The sequence below is a fragment of the Adiantum capillus-veneris genome, chromosome 2 (genome assembly GCF_014529385.1).
Source record: "Adiantum capillus-veneris isolate H3 chromosome 2, ASM1452938v2, whole genome shotgun sequence".
NCBI lineage: Eukaryota > Viridiplantae > Streptophyta > Polypodiopsida > Polypodiales > Pteridaceae > Adiantum > Adiantum capillus-veneris.
In genome coordinates, this window is record NC_140932.1 from 86601785 (window position 1) to 86625152 (window position 23368).

The following is a 23368-nucleotide window of genomic DNA, read 5'->3' on the forward strand; positions in this document are numbered from 1 at the left end:
TCTTGTAAACAGAAGTCAGAGATGGTGAAGCTCTGCACGCCTTCCAAAATGTCCCATCTCCATCCCCGAGGTATTTATGACGCACCGATTGCTCACAAAGACACAGCCACCACATAAGGAGCATGCAATTTAATCAGAGATAAGAGTGCACAGAGAAAGTCCTGCATTTCCCAAGAGATTAGCAAAATGCAACATTGTTTTGGATATGCATTTTGTATTTTAAACCATGCAATTAGCCAGATGACAACCTAGTGTCAACACAAGATCGAAACAAGCAAGTTTTCTGTCCACACTTCACTTTTGCCATTGCGTACAACCTACATACCACAAATTTGACAGGACATGCGACTCGTCATATCAGACAGCAATGCAGTAACGAGAGAGAGAGAGAGAGTTCAAAAACCAAGAAACTACGTATTCACAGTCTGTAAAAGTATTACTGGCTTTGTAAGCCCAACACCCATTATGGTAAAATGTTCACTAACAAAATAAATACTATCATTTTAACCTAACAATTATATTGTAGGGCTTCGCTTCAGTGGCAACTCTGCCTTCTGCACAACCATATCCTCTATGGCATCTTCCGCTGTGACATTCACCCAGATGGTGTCATCGACTTCTCCACGTACCTGCAGTGCCAAAAACTTGGATGATGAATACTTTCGAAGACGAAGATCCCAGTCGATCGTTTCCGTCAGTCTCTTCACCTCCCACGTAGACCCAGTATCTGCAACAAGCTCCTGGTTTCCTTTGACAAAACGTACGATGAAATCGTCTACCTCCATAAAGACTTCATCTACAAACGCTTCCACCTCTTTGGATAGCTTTCGTACAAGATCATGATATAGCTCTGCCTTTACAACACTGTCAATTCCCGCACTGAGAATGGCACAGAGACCTTGGACCTTAGATCTTAACACTATCTCAATAGAAGTCCACAGAAACCTTTTCTGAAACGAGTCTATCTTGGAGCCAGGTTGAGCGAGGATTCCTGCGAATCTTACATCAACTCCGAGCGTTGCTAACATGAGGCATTAAAGTAGAGCTTCTAATCATTGCGGGTATGTTATGTGTGGCCATCAGAATCTGCTCGCAATCGAGTCGGTTATTTCGAAACTCTAAATCGCTCTCTCACACCTTTTCCACAAGGCGCATCCACTGCAGAAATTTTTTCGCGATCTCATACGATTCTCTGTGACGCACGCAGCGCTTTTGAACTACGCTATCTAGCTTTTTCACGCGGTTTTAGCACTTTTCATGGCAGCGATTTTTTAAAATTTTAAATTTGATGCCACGTGGATACTTGAAAAAGAGCCTTGGGCTCACTAAGTAAAAAAAGCCTTCAAAAGGCAGCACCTTGTCTTAGCGTGGAACTGGTCGGTACATATAGATATTTATTAATCAATCTTTTGCTTTACAATAGAGTTTTGTGGTTATTTGTCTTGTATGCGACATCTGCTAAACAAAGTGTTAATCGAGTAGCATGTCATTCCTTCCATGGGGATTGGATTCTACTATTGATAGTTTTTAGATTGGTCTATTAAAGGAACTTTAAACGTGCTTCCATCATGCTAGGCCAAGGAACATCTGAGAACAACTTTTTACCTTTCAAAAAATTGATAGGTATCCATCCCTTTTCACCATTAATATTTCCATAACTATTACTTCCTATGTTTCCTTTGTACCATAGTTTTTCTTCTTTGCTTTCATTAGGTGCACGATTTAATTTTCATTCCAATATCAAGGCCAAAACTCTCTATCATGTATACTTTAAAATTTACTAGAGTGACCATGTTTTAACTTATGATGTCAGCAAGTATGTCCAACTTCATACTAACTTTAGAGATTGCAAAGGCAATCCCTCTTTAGTGCAGATTCTTTCAAGAGTTCTAAACTTCAAAATCAATAGACTCAAGATAAGCATCCAATTTGCAATTTTTTGCATTATTTATGGAGGAACCAAATGCAAGGTGATTGAGTTGTTGGTAAACTTACATCATTAATTCATTTACTACTTGTGTGCTAAATCAATCTCAGGATAGAAATATATTTATATAATGAAATACATGGATTTCTCCATAATAGCATTTGATTATTTGATTAAGAAATACAATTTAACAAGTGGATATGGTATTTCATGTCTTGCAATTGTTTACATTACAATATAAAGCTCACTAGCCCTATGAGGTACTATATTTTTGGGTGAAGTTTTCATTTTAGATATAGACTTCTTGTGGCCACTCTATGTGCCCCTTCTATGGATTTTAATGAAAAATATAATGGACATTACGATTGTCAAGATTTTTTCCATTCTCCAATACCTTTGGCTCATGCTTGAAATACGTGGACTTGTGAAGTATTTAGACTTGAATCGTCATCACACTAGCATCTTCACAATGCATTCTACATAAGCCTCTTAAGACCTTTTTGAGGACCCCTACCTCCACAACCTATTTATGAGGATCCACCTTCGCTTGTAGACCAAGAAGAGCAACTCATTCCTCCACAAATAGTTGATCATGAGACCACCACTACACGCACTAGCACGGTTACAATCAATATCTCTTGACCACCCTAAAGAAGATGCCAAATGGATACCTATAAAGATTTTGCACAATTTTATAGATCTTCTCCACATTTTTCATAGCTCATAGTCCAATCAATTCCTTATTGGCAAGTGAGAACAATTGCTACCCTTTGTGGGAAGGATATTACGATATTGGACACCCTTATGTTGTATGTGGTTAGCATTACAATTGGGATAGTTGGGCGTGTAATGGTTGATTAAAAATGCTATCTTTATTTTTAATCTAATGGTGAGTTTATGTTGTATAGATTGGAACTCTGGAATGTGAGGAGGAGAAGTTGAGCAATGAAACCAATAAAGCATCTCAATCATTTATTTTAGCACAAGTGTTTTTAGATATATTCTCAATATGCTTACATGGATCAGTTTTTACATATAGGTGGTGAGAATCAATCCCATTGTGGTTCATGCAATAAGTGTTGAGAAACACAAATAAACTCAAGTGCAAAAAAGGGCCTCCTACTTTTGGCAGTTTAACAATATCAAATACCAACTCCAAAGATTGTTTTGTGGAGTTTGGGGGTTAAGACTTAGGTCATTCATTTGCAAGATTCTCTCTCGTGGACAATCTTGCATTTTTTCCACGCCCATCTTGTGTGTGTCAATTGCAAATAGCTTTGTCAAGGTAGGAAAAGACAGACGCAAAGTTGAGCAACATCCATATAAGCTCACACTAGCATCAAATAGCATCATGAAATCTAACTTTCTTATATATTCATACAATGAAACATCAAGCTCTTAAGAAGTCATCTATTCTCATCAATCTCAGAGAGGCAATATGCTAATGAGCACACAATCAAACATACAAGGGAGTGAGAGATTCCATGGAACAACGGCTTAATGTTATTAGAGCTTATGGAAGAAGCAGCCATGAATAAGGTGCCCAGGGGAGAAAGTGGAACATTTAGGATGTCAATGTCTTATCTAGTAGGAGCACTTGCTCTAGCAAGATTGTCATACTAAGGATTAAAAGCTACAAACTACGAGCACCATTGTGACCAAGGCCAGAGCGCATTCAAAGTATTTTTCCAAGCAAGAAACCTTTGGGATTTGAGCAAAAGTACATAGACAAGAAGCATGAACCATTTGTAGCAACACTTCATTTTCCACTCAAAGTGCAAATGAAGCAAAGAAGCATGCACTATTTGTATAGCAACACTTCAAATTTCCACTCAAGGTACAACGGAAGCAAAGAGTGGTATCAAATACCTGTTGATTTTGTACAATAAAGCTACACATATTCATTAGCAAATATTCCACAACCCAAATGGAATCATGGTCACAATTTTTGGTGGGAATACCTACGATAAAAACAAAGATATATTTTACCACTTTCCATTTGGGATCTCTAATAATGTAACAACTCCTCTGCCCTCAATCCCGAGGGCCATTCAGTTTTCTCATCCAAAATAGGGAGATAATCTTCCCAATTGGATTGCTTCTTGCTAGTGTACGCTCTTAGCATATCCTCTAGCACTTGATTAACACGTTCAATCTACCCATCCGTCTTTGCAGTACTGATATTGAGTTGTGTTTCCAGATAGCCCTCTAGAAATGACTGTTAAACTTGGGATCATGATCACTCACAATATTGTTGAGCGGTCTAGATAACCTATACAAATTGTCAAAAAACAAAATTATCAACTTTGGATTTTTGATGGTGGACTTGGTTAGAATAAACTTACAAAGTTTAGTCAACCTATCTACAATCACTCATATTGAGTCATGACCTTGTATGATGGTTGGTAGACCCACAATAAAATCCATAGAGATACTCTCACATTTACCATTGGGAATCTCCAAAGGATGATGCAAGAGACCTCTTGCCTTCAGGCGCTCCACTTGGCCTTTTGACCCTTCAAGTCAGATTGTTGTGTAAAACATTTTATACTTTCATGGTCAAACACTATATCAAATTGAGCACCATACAGGTAATGCCACCACTTTTTCACAGTGTACACTATTTCATATAGCTCTCTTTCATAACCAAAATAATCCTACTATGCAGAATCAAGTTTCTTGATTTCAAAAGCAATTCATCTTTCATCTTGTCAAAGAACTTCTCCAATAGCTCAATTGCTATCACTTGTTTCAAGCACAAAAGGTTTCATTGGATCCACAATAGCTAAGATGAATGCAGTAGTTAGAGAAACCTTAAGTGCATCAAACCTTTGTTGTTGAGTTTCTTCCCAATGAAATTCGTTGATCTTGGCTTTCAATTGGTCCATCATAGAAACAAAAATTCTAGCATAGTTTTTAATGAACCTATAGTAAAAACTTGCAAATCTTAAGAAAATTTGGAGCTCTTCCAAAAAAATTTTGGAGAAGACCATTTATGGATGGCATCCACTTTGGATTGATCCATATGTAGACCAACAATAGAAATTACATGTCCCAAGTAGTGAATTTCTGCTTTCAAAAAGTTACACTTGGCTTCCTTAGCATATTGTGTATTTATCGTATCTCTGTTGTGCCCTTCCTCCCCTTGCAAGATCAATGGTTTCGTGTTTTTCAAAAACTTGTCCATCTCTTTCTAAGTGAGAATTGGCAATGGGTATAGATTGGAACCTTGCTTTGACACACCAAGGATTGGATTTCAGGCTTAGAGTGTGAAAAAAACCAAGGATACTCACTTGTAGGTCCCTTGGCTTGTTGAGGCATGTATTGCACTACTAGATCATACCGTTTAGTGAAAATCTCATTCAAACATGCATGATTGCAATGCTCCAAACTTCTGAAGATCCCTGAGGATCAAGCAATTCTATGTTGTTGTTCGTGCCAATTGCAGTATGAGTATCCTCCATGAGAGTAGCCTATGGTGGTGCAACAGTAGGTCTAACGAGTGCAAGGCTTTCCAAATTGAAAGCATGATGCATTTCTATATTTGAATCCATGGTGGCGTGTTGTGGGGAGCTAGAAAAAAATGATTACCTTGTATTAAATAGCGCCATGAAAACTTTTGTGAGTTGAAGTAGTGATTGTCAACAATGAGTAACCTCAACTAGGGACCTCAATTGGCCGTGCCAAATCGAATCTCAAATGTCAAAATAACTTGTTAAAATAGAATCCGATGCTGATTACAACGACCAATTACCTTGCCAAATACAAATGAAAAGCCATACTAGCTTCAATGCTCCAAACTTGCTTTACAAGAGGAGTGAACCTTAAGCACAGTGCCAAATCCCCGCCAAATCCAAAGGGCATGCCAAGATCTTAATAGATTTTCAATCATGTTTGAAAGTTTTTTGGAATGAACATGGTATAAACTAATAAAGAAATCGAATATTTTTCACAGAAAAATGTGGTAGTACCTAGAAAACAAAAAGCAAAGTGGCGTGAGTACGGTGTGGAAAGTGGGACAATGAAGCCATGATGACAACATTCTATCCCTTCCATTATTTTTACTCTCTAGAATGGCCACTTCTAGTGAGAATGCCAATTCAAGTAAACAAAAAGTTAAAATTTGCGACGAAGGGCTTCCATATGCGAGACCTAAGGCTAAACATAAAAAACACAAATATAACCATATAAGGTGCAGATGCAATTTCCATCCAATGGTGGAAATTGCACCACATTCAGTCGCTAGAATACTTGCTTCAAGAAGTGGCGATCATTTCTTGATTGCATTCACATTTCTTGCTCGCGTGTCAAGCAATAGAATTTCACCTCCTTGAGTGTTGTCATCAAGACCCTGCATCAACGTCACTTAGCATCACTAGGAGTATGCAATTTTGCGAGCGTGTAAAACATAAGCCTCCTACTTTAATGAAACCATAATCGTTCCCATTCCGTGCTTCTTGCTCGCTCATTCATAGATCAGCTTCTTGCTCGTCGTCTTGCCCATAAAGGCCACATGTTGCACTATTGTCTTGCCCGCAACGTCCATGTGCTCCATCACCCACACGGTTTTGTGCAGCCCTAGAGAAAGGTTTGACTTTGAAGCCCAAGTGGTCTTGCCTTCGAAGCTCCTTAGAGTTGATTGACTACACGATGTCGTGCGCCCCCGCCCCTACAACAAGAAAGCACCATGGCATTTTCATTGTTGTAAGCATGGTCTTTTCTTCTACAACTCTCCAAATAGGTTGACAATTTTTTATCTTGTGTTCTTTTTGGTATGGTTATGTTCTTCCATGTTCTCTCTCTACATGCCCGTCCACGTTCAAGTCCAGAGGTAGTTAATTCATATAGAAAAAATTAAATGTTTAAAAAAACTTACAAATGTTTTCAAAAAATTTAGACATGTCTCAACAACAAGACAAATCTATGAGATTGCCTTTAAGAATGCATGTCAATAAGCATGTCTAGAGGTACCTTGGTTTGTTACCAAAACATGTTTACCATAGAGGCATTGCTAGGGTCACTTTAGAGATATGTTGGATTCTTTATTGTGTTCAATTGAATTTTTCTTCCATGTGCAAAAGAAAACTTGCTCTTTTTTTTTATATTATGTGTTCTTTTTGTTATAACTATGTTTTAGAATGAGTAAATTATGAAAGAAAGATGCATAGTGTATATAAATGTTATACTCTCTAGACATGCTCGTCGATGTGCATGCCTATAGGTAGAAAATTCCTACAAACAAAATTCAAATGATAATGAAAAATTGCAAGTATTTTTGCATTTTACCATTTTGTTGTGGGCTTTCATCGCTAGGATGTGGTACAACACCCGTATTGGCTACATGTGTATCCTTTGGATGGGCGTTCGCTGCGATTGATATTGATGAATCTCTGATCACATATTATGTGGTGCCCTTGCTTTGCCCTAAAAACAGAAGCCAAGAGGAGGCATCTACCTCTATAGATGTTGATCATGAGTATGACATGCCATCGCATTTTAACCCCTATGATGACTAGTGAGGCTCCACTCCTACTATGACATTGACATTACTTACATGTTTATGGTTTTGACGCTGTGTATCATTTTTTGGTATTTATATATCATGAATGTGGTTCAATCTATTTTTATTCATGATGTTCTCGGATAAAATTTGGAATTATATGTATTGACTATGTACACTTTTGCTTGTTTGTGGAAGTGTCTTGCTGATCTATGCAGAGGCAACAACAAGGAGGATGGCAGTGGACCTACAGTACAACTCTCATATCTACGAGAAGCATCATAAATGCAATGTTTTCGTTGATGATGAATAGTACTCTTCATAAAATCATTTTCCTTGATTTAGAGTTCAACTCATATGTGCCCAATTTGTATGCTCGGGTTTAGGGGTTCCCTCAAAAAATATCACTCAATGTATGGTAAGACTCATGGTTGTGTAGCTTGGACACACCACATGCTTGACTAGTATTCGACCAAGTGTGAACAGTTAGGGCCCAATCTTAATATGAGGGACTCCTATGGTTAGTTGTTTAGACTATTGTAGTGCTCTTAAGTAGAAAGATCTTCACAAGATCTCTTCTTGTGAGAGGCTTTGATACCTAGATTTTTGCCTACGTTGCACTAGTATAAGAGCAGATGGTTGCACTAGTATCACAGAAGATTGTATCCATGCATGCGGACATAGGTGGTAGCTTATGTTTATTTCCTTAGGTCAATAAGCTTTGAAAGAGGTATGCTTTCTTTCTTATTGCTCTCCCTAAAAATGATGGGATTGGAAAGTAGTCATTGGATTATTTATGAATCCAAATAAAATCAAACTTGCATTGAGCTTGTTCATTATATGCTTTTAGTTTTGAGTCTTTGCTAGTGAGGAGGCCCAATTTTTCTAGTTTATTTGGAGCCATTAAGAATTCAAAAAAAATTTCTACACAAAACATTATGGATAGCTACATAAAGGAGGGCATCATACAAGCGCATCTGCAAGCAGCTGAATAGAAGTGCAATTTTTCATCTATAGGAGTGAAGATGGCTTTGAGGGCAAGATGGAAGAACTATTGAAGCCATTTGTGTGGAGATTCAACAAGTGCGCAATGCAAAAGTGATGCATTTTAAGAGAAGAGAGAGAGAATTTGGTGGAGTTACTTCTCACACTATGTGTGAGCTCTTTATTGTTCTATATTATCAATAAGAAAGAATCATATTAGAGTTAGAGAGATTAGTCTGTGATGGCATTTGCCTAATGGCCTTTATCCCCAACAACCTCCCACTTAAAGGCCATTGTGTCAATAAGCAGAGAAAAGGGTAAGTAGATTATGATGGCTCTACCCAATACCCATCAAGTCACGTTATTAGAATGCTTTGGAGGTAAACCCTTTGTGACAAGGTCAACAAGGTTCTCATGTGTGTGCACCCTGACAATCTGGATGCACTAGTCCTCAACAAATGAAATGATACTTGATCTAAATGTGCTTTGTCTTCACATGAAATACAAGATTTTGTGCTAGTTGAATAGCACTTTGACTATCACAATGCAATATCAGAATCTCAATATTAACGCATAAATCTTCCACTAGATGGGCAATCCAAATAGCTTCTTTGCAATCTTTAGAGATGACAACATATTCAACATAATCAACATCCGTGTATCCTTTTATACATGTCTCCTTGCTCCCAAAGCATAAGCAATTATCTTTTTTACCGCTCAAATATCTCATCACTCCTTTCACTGCCTTCCAATGCTTCTTACTAGGATTAGACATGTATTTGCTAACTACTCCCGCTGCAAATGCAATGTCTAGACGTGTAGCAATCATGGCATACATCAAGCTACCAATATAGCAGATGCATAATGCAAGGTCTAGATGTGTAGCAATTATGGCATACCTCAAGCGCATAAGGAGCTACAACCATTTCAGCCTTTTCCTCCTCTGATTTAGGAAAATCAATGTGGCTAAGTTTTACATATTGAGGTGACGAGCGATTGGATACCTTCCCCTTCTCAATATGAAAATATTGAAGTAACTTGAAAATGTACTCAGTCTCAAATAAATAAAGCACTTTTTATGCTCCTATCTCTAAAAACCCACATACGAAGAAAATGATTGGCTTCTCCCAAATCCTTCATATCAAAGTTCTTGTGCAACTTTGATTTCAATGCATCTATCTCATTAGTACTTTTCTTGGCGTGATAAGCATGTCATGTACATACAAGATAAATATCAAAAGACTACCATCTATAGCCTTTTTAGTGTAGAGGTGATGATCTTTGTCACTCCTTCTGAAACCTTGAGACCTCATAGAAGCATCAAACTTATGATACCATTGATGTGATAGAGATCCTTTCTAAGTTTGCAAATCATCTTTATGTTGCCTTCAATAACATCCCCATGTAGGAATGCTATTTTGACATCCCTTTGAACAAGTTCCATATCCTCAATGGCTACCAATGCAAGCACTAAGAGAAGAGTGGTCATCTTCACAACTGGCAAAAAGATTCCATCAAAATCAACACCCTTTTGCTGCTTAAAACCATTGGAAAATAGTCAAGCCTTGTACTTTGATTTATCATCAATTAAATTGATCTTCATTTTGTAGATCCATTTGCAAGGAAGAATGTCCATGCCCTCTTTCATATATACCAAGTCCCAAGTGTCATTCTTCTTAAAACAATTCAACGCAAATTGCATAGACAATTTCCACTTAAGTTTATCATGTACAAACATAGCTTACTCATAGCATGAAAGCTCACACAATTTGTCAACATCACATAGTCAAGAGATGGACAAAAACGTTCAAGAGGAAGAGAAATGTTAGGCCTAGGGTAAGACCGGGTAGGCCAAGGGCCAGGACGACATGCGGTACAGGGGGGTCTCTATTATTAGCAAGGAAGCGCCTATACAGGGCACAGTTGGGTGGAAAGCTGCATGCTCCAGTCCCCAGAGTCTCACATTGGTATCAGAGCTCAAGGGAAAATGTCTTTGCATGTCTATGTATGCTTTCTCTCTCTCTCTCTCTCTCTCTCTCTCTCTCTCTCTCTCTCTCTCTCTCTCTCTCTCTCTCTCTCTCTCTCTCTCTCTCTCTCTCTCTCTCTCTCTCTCTCGGGCTGTAGTGTTGTGGGCAAGATCCCTTGAATTGAGCATGACGGATCCAATAGGGGGATGGATCCAATATAAGGAAGGGCCGCGGGAAAACCCCCTTGCACACAATAGGGCGGATCAGACGACTTACACAAAATGGCATGCTCTCTCTCCCATTGGGTTTGCAACAGCCTGTAGAGGCTTCCTTGTCAAATGAAGCAAGTCTAGTGAGCAACACACAGTCTGGCATGAGCGTTTTCTAAGTCGCACAGAGCCGCCATCACTGCAGAACATGTTTTTAAAACGTTATTTTTTTAAATTATAGCTTTTTGGTGTGCCCTATTTTGGGCAACCCCCCCCCCCCCCCCCCCCTGTTGGGAGGCGTTGTAGCAACGACCTAATCGCAACCCACACAAAATTATCAAATCTGTGGATCGACAACCCGGCTAGGATATGGAAGCACAAGCATCAGATGAATAGAAATAGAGGATTCAAGAGATCACCTCTCCAATGCAAGTAGAGATTAGCCATGGCAAGACTAACTCTAAAAATACTCTAATCACTGATCAAACAACTCCTACACACATCAAGTCCACCAAAGTCTCGCTTACAGAAGACTAGAAACCCCAAGCACACTAATGATAAGCTCACACTAATTACATTGGTGTTGGCCTCTCCAATCACCACATGTCAATCACGGCACTTCATCAATAGCTACACACACGAGGTGAATGGTGCTAGAGTTTCATAAAACCTATCTACACACAAGCAAACAATAAGGCACACACACTAACTACAAGATTAAGACCCAACTTAATCAACATAATTAGTGATGCTAAATATCACAAATTGAAGGCTTATAGAAGAATAGGAGTGGTTAATAGCAAGAAATACATACCTCTCTCAAATATAAAATAATGAGAGTGTAATACTACTTCATGACATAATGAAATGTAGAGAAGAAGTAGACTAAGGAGAAAATAGGAATTGGATTAATCAAGCTTCTCTAATTACAATGGATTAGTCCTAGCCTCTTAAGCATGGGCATTAAGCTCAAGGCTAGGCCATAGAGTGAACACTCAAGAGAGAGGGAGCTCTCAAAAGTGGATCCTCAAGAGTGGATACTCCAGAATGAAGCCTCCTTGCATAAAGGATTCCGTTTAAAGGCTTTCACCACAATCCCTTCTAGTATGGGTTTAAGCTTGAGCCCTCTAACTAGCATATACAACTGCGGAACTCCAAGTGAGCCCAAGACTTATACAAGGTAAGTTGGAAATATTATGCACACCCATAGCATATCTCCCGCTTGATGCATATTTGGTGTAGCCTATGTTAGTCACTACTAACACCCACCGCCCCCCCAACCCACTCTATGAAGTTGGTCCCACAACAGCAAGAAAAGACCAAGCTTGAAAGTCTCATGAGGCCACCCTTCGGGTACCCTCTCACAATAGTCAATTACAACATGACGGATGTGCAACGGTGAAAACCATAACCACTTTCATACGGCGATTATGTAGTAGCATACAAAAATTTCTCAGGGCTTGATGTTAGGCAACGGACAAGGTCACGGGCAGGTACAAACTCCTGCAAAATCCATGCACGGCATGGTGCGATTGTGGAGAACCATTGCTATACAAAGAGTTGTTGATGTATAGGATTCATTTTGGCAATGGATTCCAAATGAATCCCATCAAAAGTACAAGGAGAAGCAAGGCTTTGTCGAGCCTGATGTAAACATGAAAGCCTACCAATGGACCAGGGCTCAAATGGTATTTATTGCTTGTTTTTCTCAAATAGGACATATCAGGCACACAAGCCAATGGTCATCTAGGCAAGTCGATGCAAGTAATTAAAAAGGTACACATTAGCTTTTGATTTTGTTGACACATTTTTCAAGAATATGCTCAACGACTATGGTATGCAATAAGTTTGTGTGCTGTGGTGAAATTTTTTACCCACTTGTGCAATTTAAGAATCATGGTACAATCAAGGCTTGTGAAAGTGACTATGAACCACAAATTTATGACAAAAATACTATTAGCAAAGAAAAAACATGAGCTTTAAGACCACTGTCAAGCAAAGGCTCTTGCTCCAAAGCGGTCAAGAGACAAAGGTAACAATTATCCAATTGCAGTACTGCAAGTACAAGCAAGGATTGTGGCTTGTTAAAGTAACCCTATGGCTTATAAGATAGAGGTACTCGACAAGGCTAACTATTTATAGCTATTCAAAAATATGGCATACACTTTTCTCTCTAGATGGAGTTTGGGTTTGCAGGGGCATGGCTCCTAGGAAAGTTTCCAAACAACCCAGTATCGGCAAGACAAATCCAATGAGATTTTGAGGATGCATGCCATCAGTATTGGGCAACCCCAGGTACGCTTTGTTTCTACAATTACTGTAGATGTTTTTAAGTTTTTAGTATGATAGATTACTCGACAAGGTCGACAACCGACGTGGTTAATTTTCTTTTAACTCTCTTTAATAAGATAATGCCATAAGATGCACCATGGTATTAGTTTCAACTAGGGAGCAAGGCTCCATACATGGATACTTAACAATTGGCTTGTGTATTACGTCGCCTACTATATTTTTGATATCTCCTCCCTGTGCTACCTAGAGGAGGGGGGGAGCAAGGCTTGCAGGGCAGGTTCCATGCATTGGATGCATAATCACTTCAAAGCCATTGTAGCTTGCCAGTGTGCAAGCAAATAGGTATGTAAAGTACATTGAAAGCACAATCATACCACCAGATGTGTTGACTTTTGATGCCAAACAAGGAAAGTGGTTGCAAAAGTTGGTAATATGTTACCTTTAAGTTTAAATTTTGAACTTAGCAAGTTTTTCTACAGTGCCAACTTGACAAGCAAACATTGCCTCAATCGAGTAGATATTGGCAGTAAGATGAAATTTGATAGCTAAGCTTCCTCCTAAGCTATCTATTTCAAGATTGGGCAATCTAAGCACTCTCAATAGGATGTACGCTTTGGACAGACTGATTTTCTTAAGGAAAGCTCGACAAGGTCGACTCCTTTTTGCTTTGACATATGTGTGTCACCACGATCACCTATTAGCTATGAGCACTTGAGCTGCATTCCATCTCATCTTTTTGATGAACTTATGCAAAGCAAGGCTTCTCTTATGTGCCAAGGTACTATCGATTGACATTAGATCAAGGATTGACGACAATTGATCCTAATTACTCTCTATGCTACATCGTTTGCCTCTTCTTGGCCAATACAATTATTATTCATACATCTAATAAACGCTCCAGTTTGTTTTTCAATTATCCCATTGAGGGCACGTCCATGGGCCACTACCCTAGTGAGATAATTATAACTAATTAAGATCTTAGTTGTTATCCATCAATTTAGTGTTTTTTTCTTGCATAATAATTAACCTAATCAATAACTTTTTGCATTAGTAAAATTAGCTCGTGTGATGTGTGCGTAGTTGTGTCTCCTAGCTTTTCTTTAAGCCTATTCACACATATTTTTCATTGAGCATCACAAATTAATACCCAAATTCAAAACGAGCTTTTGAGCTTGGTTCTTTTGGTTTTCTGGAATAGCTCGGAGGATTTGTGTGTAAGTGTGTGTGCTTGAGAGCATTTGGTGCTCACACTTTTTGTTTAAAAAGAGGCTTTAGGTGGTCTTTAAACTCCACAAAACCACATGGAAGAATCTCCACTTTTGAAGCAAAGGAGGCCAAGGACGCAATACACACCAAAAAGGAAAAGGAGGGGGACCTGCCCACTTTGCATACGGTCCTGTCAAAAGCGACCAAGGCCTGAAGCCTCACAATCCAGCATGTGCTCTTCGCCCTTGCCCTACACACGGGCCCTTGCCTCTCACCTACCTATGATTCGCCTGCTCTACAATGTTTTAATTGCTTGAAGCCCATCGCTTTGCGAGGTTGCATGCTGACCTAGCCTCGTCTGCTATATTGTTCATCTCCCCCCATCATCTGCAACGCTTGGCACCACCACTCCCCTCGGTCATTTGCTACACTCGGTCATTGTATCTTGCATGTTGAATTGCATCCAATCTGCTTTGCCAAATTTGAGCTCACGGTCTCACTACTACGCCTCTTTTGGTCCATGGCCCTACTTGCAAAACTTCAGTAGCTGCAACTTATCAAGGCCCCACCATACAAGCTTCATTTGTCCATGTCATCAAGCCCGTCAACAATTTTGATAGCTATGTACACACCTACTCTTCGTCAACAGCCTGTAATAGCCTCGATTGCAGTTTGCTGTTTACGTCACCAACTATTGGTGTGCTCATCATCGTGAGCAATTGATTGCCCCACTTGGCATGCACCTACTTGTCATCAATAGCTTGTAAAACTTCTTGGTCATATTTTGTATTTTAATTTGAAGTTCACATTCAAGAAGCCTTGAAATTTTTCACTACCACTATATGGTTTTGTAAGCCCCTATTCTCACGGTCAAAAAAAAAACATCAAACCATCTTTTACAACTCAAAAGCCAGGTGCTTCAGCTCTCCAAGTTGGGCCGCAGTATTGGCATTGTGGAGAGAAGCATTCTCCCAATTTCAGCAGCAAAATTCCTGAAGACAATGGTTGTTCATCGCGCTCCGTGCCTGCAGCTACACTAATCACTTCTATGCGTTGGCCCACGGCCCATGCTTATCATCTTCTGTGAATCACACTTCAACGTAATGTTGCCAATTTCTAGATTTGGCATTTTTTGAGCTTAAATTTCATGTTTTGTTAAGAAATATATCCCACACATTCAAACCCCCTTACTAAGGGGCAGTTTTTGCGAGTAAAAGAGCAACATAAGCTAAGCATCGAACCAAATCTTTAAAGAATCATCAAGCTTCCAAGGGCATTTGAAAGCTCCCCATCAACCATTCAAAGGGACTTTTTGGGCTTCAAAGGGTTCTTTCTCACTGTGCTCCCAGGATTCCTATCCTTCGTGCTCACCAAAGTCCTTCAAAAAAATTGTGATCATCAATTTTGAATCTTTTGAGCCTCGAAATATACTGCAAGTTTTGTGAAGGGGTGATCCATATTATTGAGAGTGAATTCACAAATACCTTTGTAACACCTGTTAGGGTTAAGTGATCACGAGGACTAGACACTGCCCAAATCACCTGGGTAAGACCTTCCTCTCACTGCACACGGGAATGCACCATCATGGGAGAAAAGGGAATCGACAAATTCAACGGCCATGGTTTGCACACATGGCAAGCAAAAACCAAGGGCTAATTAATGTGAAAGCAATTATGGTTTTTCATTAAGCCACCAAATGACGATGACAGAATGGAAACACAACAGAGATTAGCTCAATTTGCAGCTAAAGATGAGCAAGCTCTCGGTATTCTGCTCACATCCCTTGACGGCAACTTTGTGCATTAGTTAGATTATTGCACCAATGCACACAATGCATGGATAACCTTAGAGCAGCATTTTGGTGCGATTGCAGCAACATTGCATTAAAAATGCAACTTTACGGATTGCTTATGGAGCCTGGAAAAGATGTGTCATCTCTCGTCAATAGGCTCAAAAGTATTTGCACACAGTTGACATTTATTAAAATGCCATGTAGATAATGAAGACCAAATTGTTGTGCTTCTCAAAGCAATACCATATGCAAGTTTTGGCCTTATGACAGTGCTTAAAGAGAAAGACCCAATCCCTAAAATTGAAGATGTAATAAACTCTTTTCAAGAGCACAAAAAGAAACTCAAAGGCAATTAACAACAGACAAATGGCACTTTTGTGGTCTCATCCAACCACTACAATTGGAATCACCAAAAGAACTTAAAGTGCACACACTGTGGCAGAACAAATCATCTTTCAAAGGATTGGTATAAAGTCAACCTTTATCAGATTTGTGGCAAGAACAACCATGCTATAAAGTATTGCAGACTCAAAGATAAATCTTCACAGGTTACCAATCGCAAAGAGCATTTCAAAGATAAAGCAAAAGTCAAAATCAACCTCGCCACCAGTGAAGATTCTAACGAAGAGAACGAAAACAATATTGGCTTGGTATGTAATAATATACTATGATCAGTCTCTCAATTATACATTACCCTCTATTTGTACCAGGGGAGGCTTGTGTGTGTGCCTACACCCTGAAATTTTGTGTGCCTACACCCTTTGAGTCTAGGGGAGGTAGATTTGTCTTCAAGGGGAGGCTTGTGTTTTGTGTGTCTCACCCTAGTGTGTTTTGAGGGGAGGATTGTCTGAGTGATATGCAACCAAAACCCACATAGGGGAGGGGAATTAGGATGCAGGCTTTTGTTGCATCTCTTGTGTGAACAACCTCTTCCACCTAGAAAAGTCATGTGTCAATAACCCATGTGAAGAACCTCTTACAATCCTTGTATAAAGCACAACCACTTGTATTTGTGCATAGCATAGGCAGTCACATCATGTTTCTGCATAGGCAGCACATTTTATGATCATGTGTCAAAAGGATGTCTCTTTGTATATGCCCATATAGAAGCACATTATGTTGAATAGATGTGAGTCTATCATTTTGCAACTATACTCTAGTGTATTGTGTGTCCAATATCAAGCCCTAAGCTAACTCTATTCTAATCATGCTTATGCCATGAATGGCACACTAACCAATCCACCTTAACCTAACAGTAGATAGGCTTCCAATTGTTGTATATGTATGCAACGGTGAGCACTTTACATCATTGGCTCTATGCACAAGGTGCAACCAATCCCAATGCAAATTTCTATGGGTATCAAGTAGGCATGGCCTAGCTATCAAGCAATTGATTCATGGGAAGACATGAATACATTAAGAGATCCTCCACACAGATAATCTCTTGTGTAAACACCTGAGAAAACCTAGTAGGGTATTTGACATCTTTCTTCTCTGTTCTTGGAGGAAGAAGATTCTCTCATGACTTAGTTGTGAATAAAATTCCAACTACAGAACATCTGTTGCTTATTTGCATCATTGATTATGTCCCTATGAGTGGGGTATGACTCAGCTAATACATAATCACTCCATAGGTATTGAGAGTCATGATTTGCGCTTAGCACAATTGAACTTTCAAGGAAATAATTCCGCAATCTACCAAGGGATAGTGGACAAACTCAACTTTCTCAGTTGATTCCAAATACTTTTGACCAGGATAGACTATGTTCATCATTGTTGGCTACTAGGTTGAGTAATTTTCATGCAAAGTCTACCCAAGCGATTGGACATTGTAGAAGCTAACCAAGGGGTTTGGATTGCAAAGGCAACACCCAGGGTTACCAATTTCTACTCCTTATTTTTTACTAATTTTTCATTTAGTGTTTAACAGGTCACCAATATATTACCTCTCTAAGACTAGTTTTATGGTAAGACATCTTTCTAGTTGTATCTTTCGATTTGCAAAGTGCACGTGACTATAGATAAGTGAACGTTATGTTCAACCTCTAGGTGTGCATATGATTTGGTTTTATTCCCTTTTTGAATATGCTTTGTTTGACTTTTTCAAGTTGAATGAATAAACTTGAATGCTTTTATCCATTTTTCTCTTCAAAAACATGACAAGGTCATGTAAAAGCAAAGAATTTTGGGCCGCAATGTCCCGACTGAGTTTTTGTATTATGCAATTATGGACCTATATGTAGGGTTTTCTTGGCACATGTTGTTACATGGGATACAACATGGTCTAGGAACTTAAGAAGTTTGGTTTAGCTAGTGTGGAGCAAGGTTAAAGAGGGTCGCTCTCACTCATGTCGTTGAGTGTTTATAATTACCTCCACACACAAGTACATCTCGTACTTGAAGGATGTTCTTTTTTTAGATCCTTTTTTGGAACATATTCCACGTGGATAATATGAGTCCATAATTATGCAGTTATGGATCTATATGTAGGGTTTTCTTTGGCACATGTTGTCACATGGGATACAACATGGTTTAGGAACTCAAGGAGTTTGGTTTAGCCAGTGTGGAACAAGGTTAAAGAGGGTCCCTCTGATTTGGAGCGGCATGCAGATTCATGGATTGAGTTAACAATCACCAATAGAGATCAAGGCTCGGTTTGGATGCTTGTGGAGCTTTCAAGTTAACTAAGACAATTATTTATAACATTGTTAATTCCTCTCATCAATGTTGTAAGACATTGTGATCCTTGTTTACCAATCATTCTGGAAGACTATCTATAAACGGTGAGGAAGCACGCCTCAGTACTATAAGAGGATAGACAGATGACGAGCGTAATCTTGTACTAAAGGATATGTGAAGTACGTACATTAGCACCAAGCATCCCAATTAGAAAGCATGTATCGCTCTAGTTGGAGTTTGCTTACCGTAAGGTAAAGCATGTTTCCAACTAGGTTTAGTCTCTTCATATTTAAGTCAATTTCTCAACCTTGAACACTAGTTATGGTGGGTTGTTTACTGATGCGATAAGATAACAAGTCAAAAACTTAAATTTTGCTAATGAGTTACGTCATCATATTACTTTCATTGAGAGAAGAGATATTCTTTGCGACACCTTCTCGTTGCGATAACTCATTTAGTATACTCAAGTGAGTTCTAGATAGAGTTTATACACTAATGTTAGATATGGGCCAGTTACAAAAAACAATTGCAAAGGGACAACAATGTAGAAAATCAAGATGTTATTCTTGATTCCATTGAACCTTCTACTGAACCATGTTGTGATCAAATGAACAATTGGATCCCTAAAGGATGCCATTGTGGAAAACATTAGTATTCTTATGAAGATACAACCATATTTTTTTAAAGGACAAAAACGCTTCTCCAAGGGGGGAGTAATGTCAGGCCTAGGGTAAAACCACGCACGCCAAGGGCCAAGATAGACATGCGATACATGGGGTCTCTATTATTAGCAAGTCAAGGCCTATATAGGGCACGTTTGGATGAAAAGTTGCATCCTCCAGTCCCTAGAGTCACAAAAGAAACCTGAGAATATCTCCTTAACTTAGGCACATTAGGTTGTTCCACTCTTTCTTCTAATAAAGAAGGGTTTTCCATGTGGTTTTCGTTCAGGCAAATTACATACTCTTTCATGCACTATTTGGCATCCTCTTGAATCACCACATGTCGAATCTCAACATTAGGTATATGTTTTTTATGCATCTTCTACTCAGTGAAGTACACATCATCAATGCAAACAATATTTTTGGATTTAGGATCCCAAAGATGATATCCCATCTCATCAAACTTGCCATAACCCAAGAATGTACATTTCCTTGACCTGGGATCAAGCTTGTTATGCTTATTCTTAAGAACATGACAAAAATTGTTCACAGCCAAAAAACTCAAAGATGTTCATAAGAATTAACCTTTTTAGACCAAAGCATCTCTAAAACATACTCGTCTAGTACATGATTAGGCGACCTATCCATGAGATGAAATATTGTAGCAAGTACTTCCGTCTTCGGGTACATCAAACAACATAAATTTGACTTTGTCTAGTATTGTTTTGTATTCCTCTTTGCAACCACCATTTTGTGGAGGATTTTAAGGAGCAGTCAACTCATGTTTGATTCCCTTTGGATCACAAAAGTCTTGAAAAGACTTTGAAACATATTCCCCACCATATGTCAATACGCATAAGCACTTGACCTTCTTTCCACTCTGGCTCTCAACTAATGAGACAAATTTTTCAAATGCATCAAGCACTTGATCCTTGTGTTTAAGAGGATAAACCCAAACTTTGTGAGAATAGTCATCTATGAATGTGGCAAGATAAGAAGCACCCCCAGATCATATGCTAGGCATAGGACAACAAATGTCACTATGTATCAACCCTAAGCGCTCACTTCTCCTATCTGCACACTGCTCATGCAGAGCTAAGGGATGGAGTCCATGTTAGGGCTAGATGACCACACAGATATTAGGAGGCTTGGGATGGTCACACAGATGTGTAGCCTAGTGCACCACATGCTCAGTCAGTGGTTGTCCAAGTGTGAATGGCCAAGGCCTAATCTTAATAAGAGAGACTATTATGGTTAGGTGGTTAGTCTATTGTAGTGCTCCTATGTAGAAAGCTCCTCGCAAGAGCCCCACAAGTGCTCTTGGTGAGAGGCTTTGATGCCTAGGTTTTGCTTACGTTACACACACCAAATACTCCTTGCCTCACAAAAAAAACCTTTGGTTGCTACCTATAAATGTCCTCATGAAGATCCAAGAGCAAGAAAATGTTCTCTATGGAAAACAAAGCAACAAAGCAAGTACTATCCAAAGAAAGGTCATTTGGACAATGGGAGAAAAGATCTTGTCAAAATTTGCAAGGTTTCGTGAAGCCTTTGGTAAATGGCAACCAAAACAACCACATCTATACTTCTTGTATTTTGAATTTTTTTTGTAGTTCCATTGTTGCATTTTTCAGCTCTTTGGAGTCTCATGGGCATGAGATTTTCACCCTTTGTTTGTTGATTTTTATTCGCTAGTAGCAGCAATTATGTCCATATGCCAATATGACACGTGCTTGCTTAACTCCAAGTGTTTGGCTTGTAGCACAAGGAACACAGTTGTTGTCAAATAAGGCAAAGCGCTTGCAAGCAAATGGATTTATCCTTCAATAGCAACAAAAGCTACAGATTTGGATAGTGGTTTGACAGCAAAAAAAAGAGTTCCCAATGCCTTCTTCCGACCTATGTATAAGGATGGTAAGCTTGTTAAATGGAGATCAAAGCTGACAAGATTTTCAAACCAAGAGTGACTTGAAAGCACCCTTGAAGCAGAGTTGGTAAAAAAAGTGATTATTGTGTGCAATGAAGCACATGTTTTCTGTGTTAGCACCCGTAAACACAAAGGGGTCCAAAGCAAAGGGAATCGCATACTCGATCACAACTCTCAAATTTTCCACGATGCACATGTGAAGACTTCCAAAAGAGAATCGAAAAAGATCGATGTTCCATGCAAACACATGTACTATGTTTTTTTTCATATTCTTGGGTTGGACTTGCATGCCAATGAGTTCTTGCACCAAGCTGCTTTGACAAAGGTTAAACTTTTTCAAACCCTTGGAGACAATCAAACAAGTGTGCATCTCTAGGATGGTTAGAGCATGGTGTTAAGATTATATACCTCACACTATTGCTACCATGTTTTTTGGCATTTACATTAACTATCAACTATCGACCTAGGAGTTTACAAGATGCAATTCTAACTTTTTTGAATTTAGCAAAGATGGGAGACACTAGTTTGTCAAATACTTACTATACGACAGCCATTTTTTGTTGGCATTTGGACTTATTAGCTTACCAAGACTTGGGACTATCTCATTGATCAATTCCATCATGTTCACAATTGATTCTATTGATTCAACCACAGCCCTCCCATGTCAATTGATTCTATTGATTCAACCACAGCCCTCCCATGTCAATTGATTCTATTGATTCAACCACAGCCCTCCCATGTCAATTCATCTTCCTTGGTGTGAATAAAGGAAAACTCAAATACTATGTCGCATGAAACATTTCCAAAGAAACGTCCACCTACAAAACCATGCAGAAACAGCAAAGACAAAAACCTCAAACCTGCAAGGGTACACTCAAATTGTGCATTATAAATCAGCCCAAAAATGACATCTCAAATACAAAAAATGGTTACATTGGCTCAAGTGACCAACTTCCACATCCATTTCCTCTTCAACAAAAGCCTTCAGACAATTGAAGCAATATAAATCGCATTTTGTTGATGCCTCTCAACTCACTCTCAAAAAACTCACAACATTAAACTCTTTGTCAATTACCTCTCTCGCTTTCTAATTTGTTACAAGACTTGGTGACATGGCAAGGCTTGCCTAAAGTCTGGACGCCTGACGTTTCAAACTGCACAGAAATTTCTCCAAGCACAAGAAACACTAAAACACCATTTCCAGGCCTGTGGGTGGCATTTCCTGCAGCACAACTCAAATATCTAGACCTACCATGCACGTGTTATGTAGACAAAAGCCAGGAAAGCTAGCTTGATAGAGCAAACATGCAAGAATTATGCCGAATTGCTAGAGCCATCATCCATCCTGGGGAGTTCCAAAGAGTGATGAGCATTCCACAAATATTCTAAAGGTTTGTACACCAAACCGTGCAGAAAATAGTTATTAACAACCCAAAACTGCACAATAGATCAACGACTAGTTACTGGGATATGGGGGTTGAGAGCCTCACTTTTTTCAATACCTACCATAACACACTTTGACTCAGCTGAATAAAGAATCTAACCGATTTCGTGAAGAACCAGGATTCCACAAATTGAACAGACGATTGTAACCACAATAAACAACTGCAGATAAAGGAATTAGAGACAGCCACAAGATATTGTATTCCATTCAACAAAGATATATACAATGCCTGTCTATTCACTCAAGGATTCTGATTGTGCTGTGGCATCATTATTGATCCCTGAATCACTGACGGATGAACCTCAGTCATGAAACCCTAATAATCAGAATAAGGAAAACCCTCATTTTAAGGGTTAACAATTGTCTGAAAGGAGAAGGAGCATCTCCATGAGCAGGCAACACTACAAGAAGGTGGACGCAAAGCCTAGCCCCCAAACCCATAGAGAGTTCTGCCTTGGCGCTTCAAGGCATACACCACATCCATGGCAGTAACAGTCTTACGGCGGGCATGTTCTGTGTAGGTGACAACATCTCTGATGACGTTCTCGAGGAAGATTTTGAGCACGCCACGAGTCTCTTCGTAAATGAGGCCACTGATGCGCTTCACGCCACCTCTGCGAGCGAGGCGCCGGATGGCAGGCTTGGTGATACCTTGGATATTGTCACGCAGGACCTTGCGATGGCGCTTAGCCCCTCCTTTGCCGAGCCCCTTGCCACCCTTGCCGCGTCCCGACATTATTGCGCTGCTTCTGAACTGACGAGGCAAATACCCAGGCGAA

At 39.3% G+C, this 23368-nt stretch overlaps 2 protein-coding genes across 2 annotated transcripts; both read right to left on the reverse strand.

Annotated features, from left to right (window-relative positions):
• Positions 1-334: 334 nt before the first annotated feature.
• LOC147463121 (uncharacterized) lies at positions 335-1223 on the reverse strand. Its single transcript, XM_086528058.1, has one exon. The coding sequence runs from the start codon at positions 1026-1028 to the stop codon at positions 516-518; it is 513 nt and encodes a 170-aa protein (XP_086384184.1). The 5' UTR covers positions 1029-1223; the 3' UTR covers positions 335-515.
• Positions 1224-22770: 21547 nt separating this feature from the next.
• LOC147463122 (histone H4-like) lies at positions 22771-23368 on the reverse strand. The gene has a single exon (XM_086528066.1). The coding sequence runs from the start codon at positions 23323-23325 to the stop codon at positions 23014-23016; it is 312 nt and encodes a 103-aa protein (XP_086384192.1). The 5' UTR covers positions 23326-23368; the 3' UTR covers positions 22771-23013.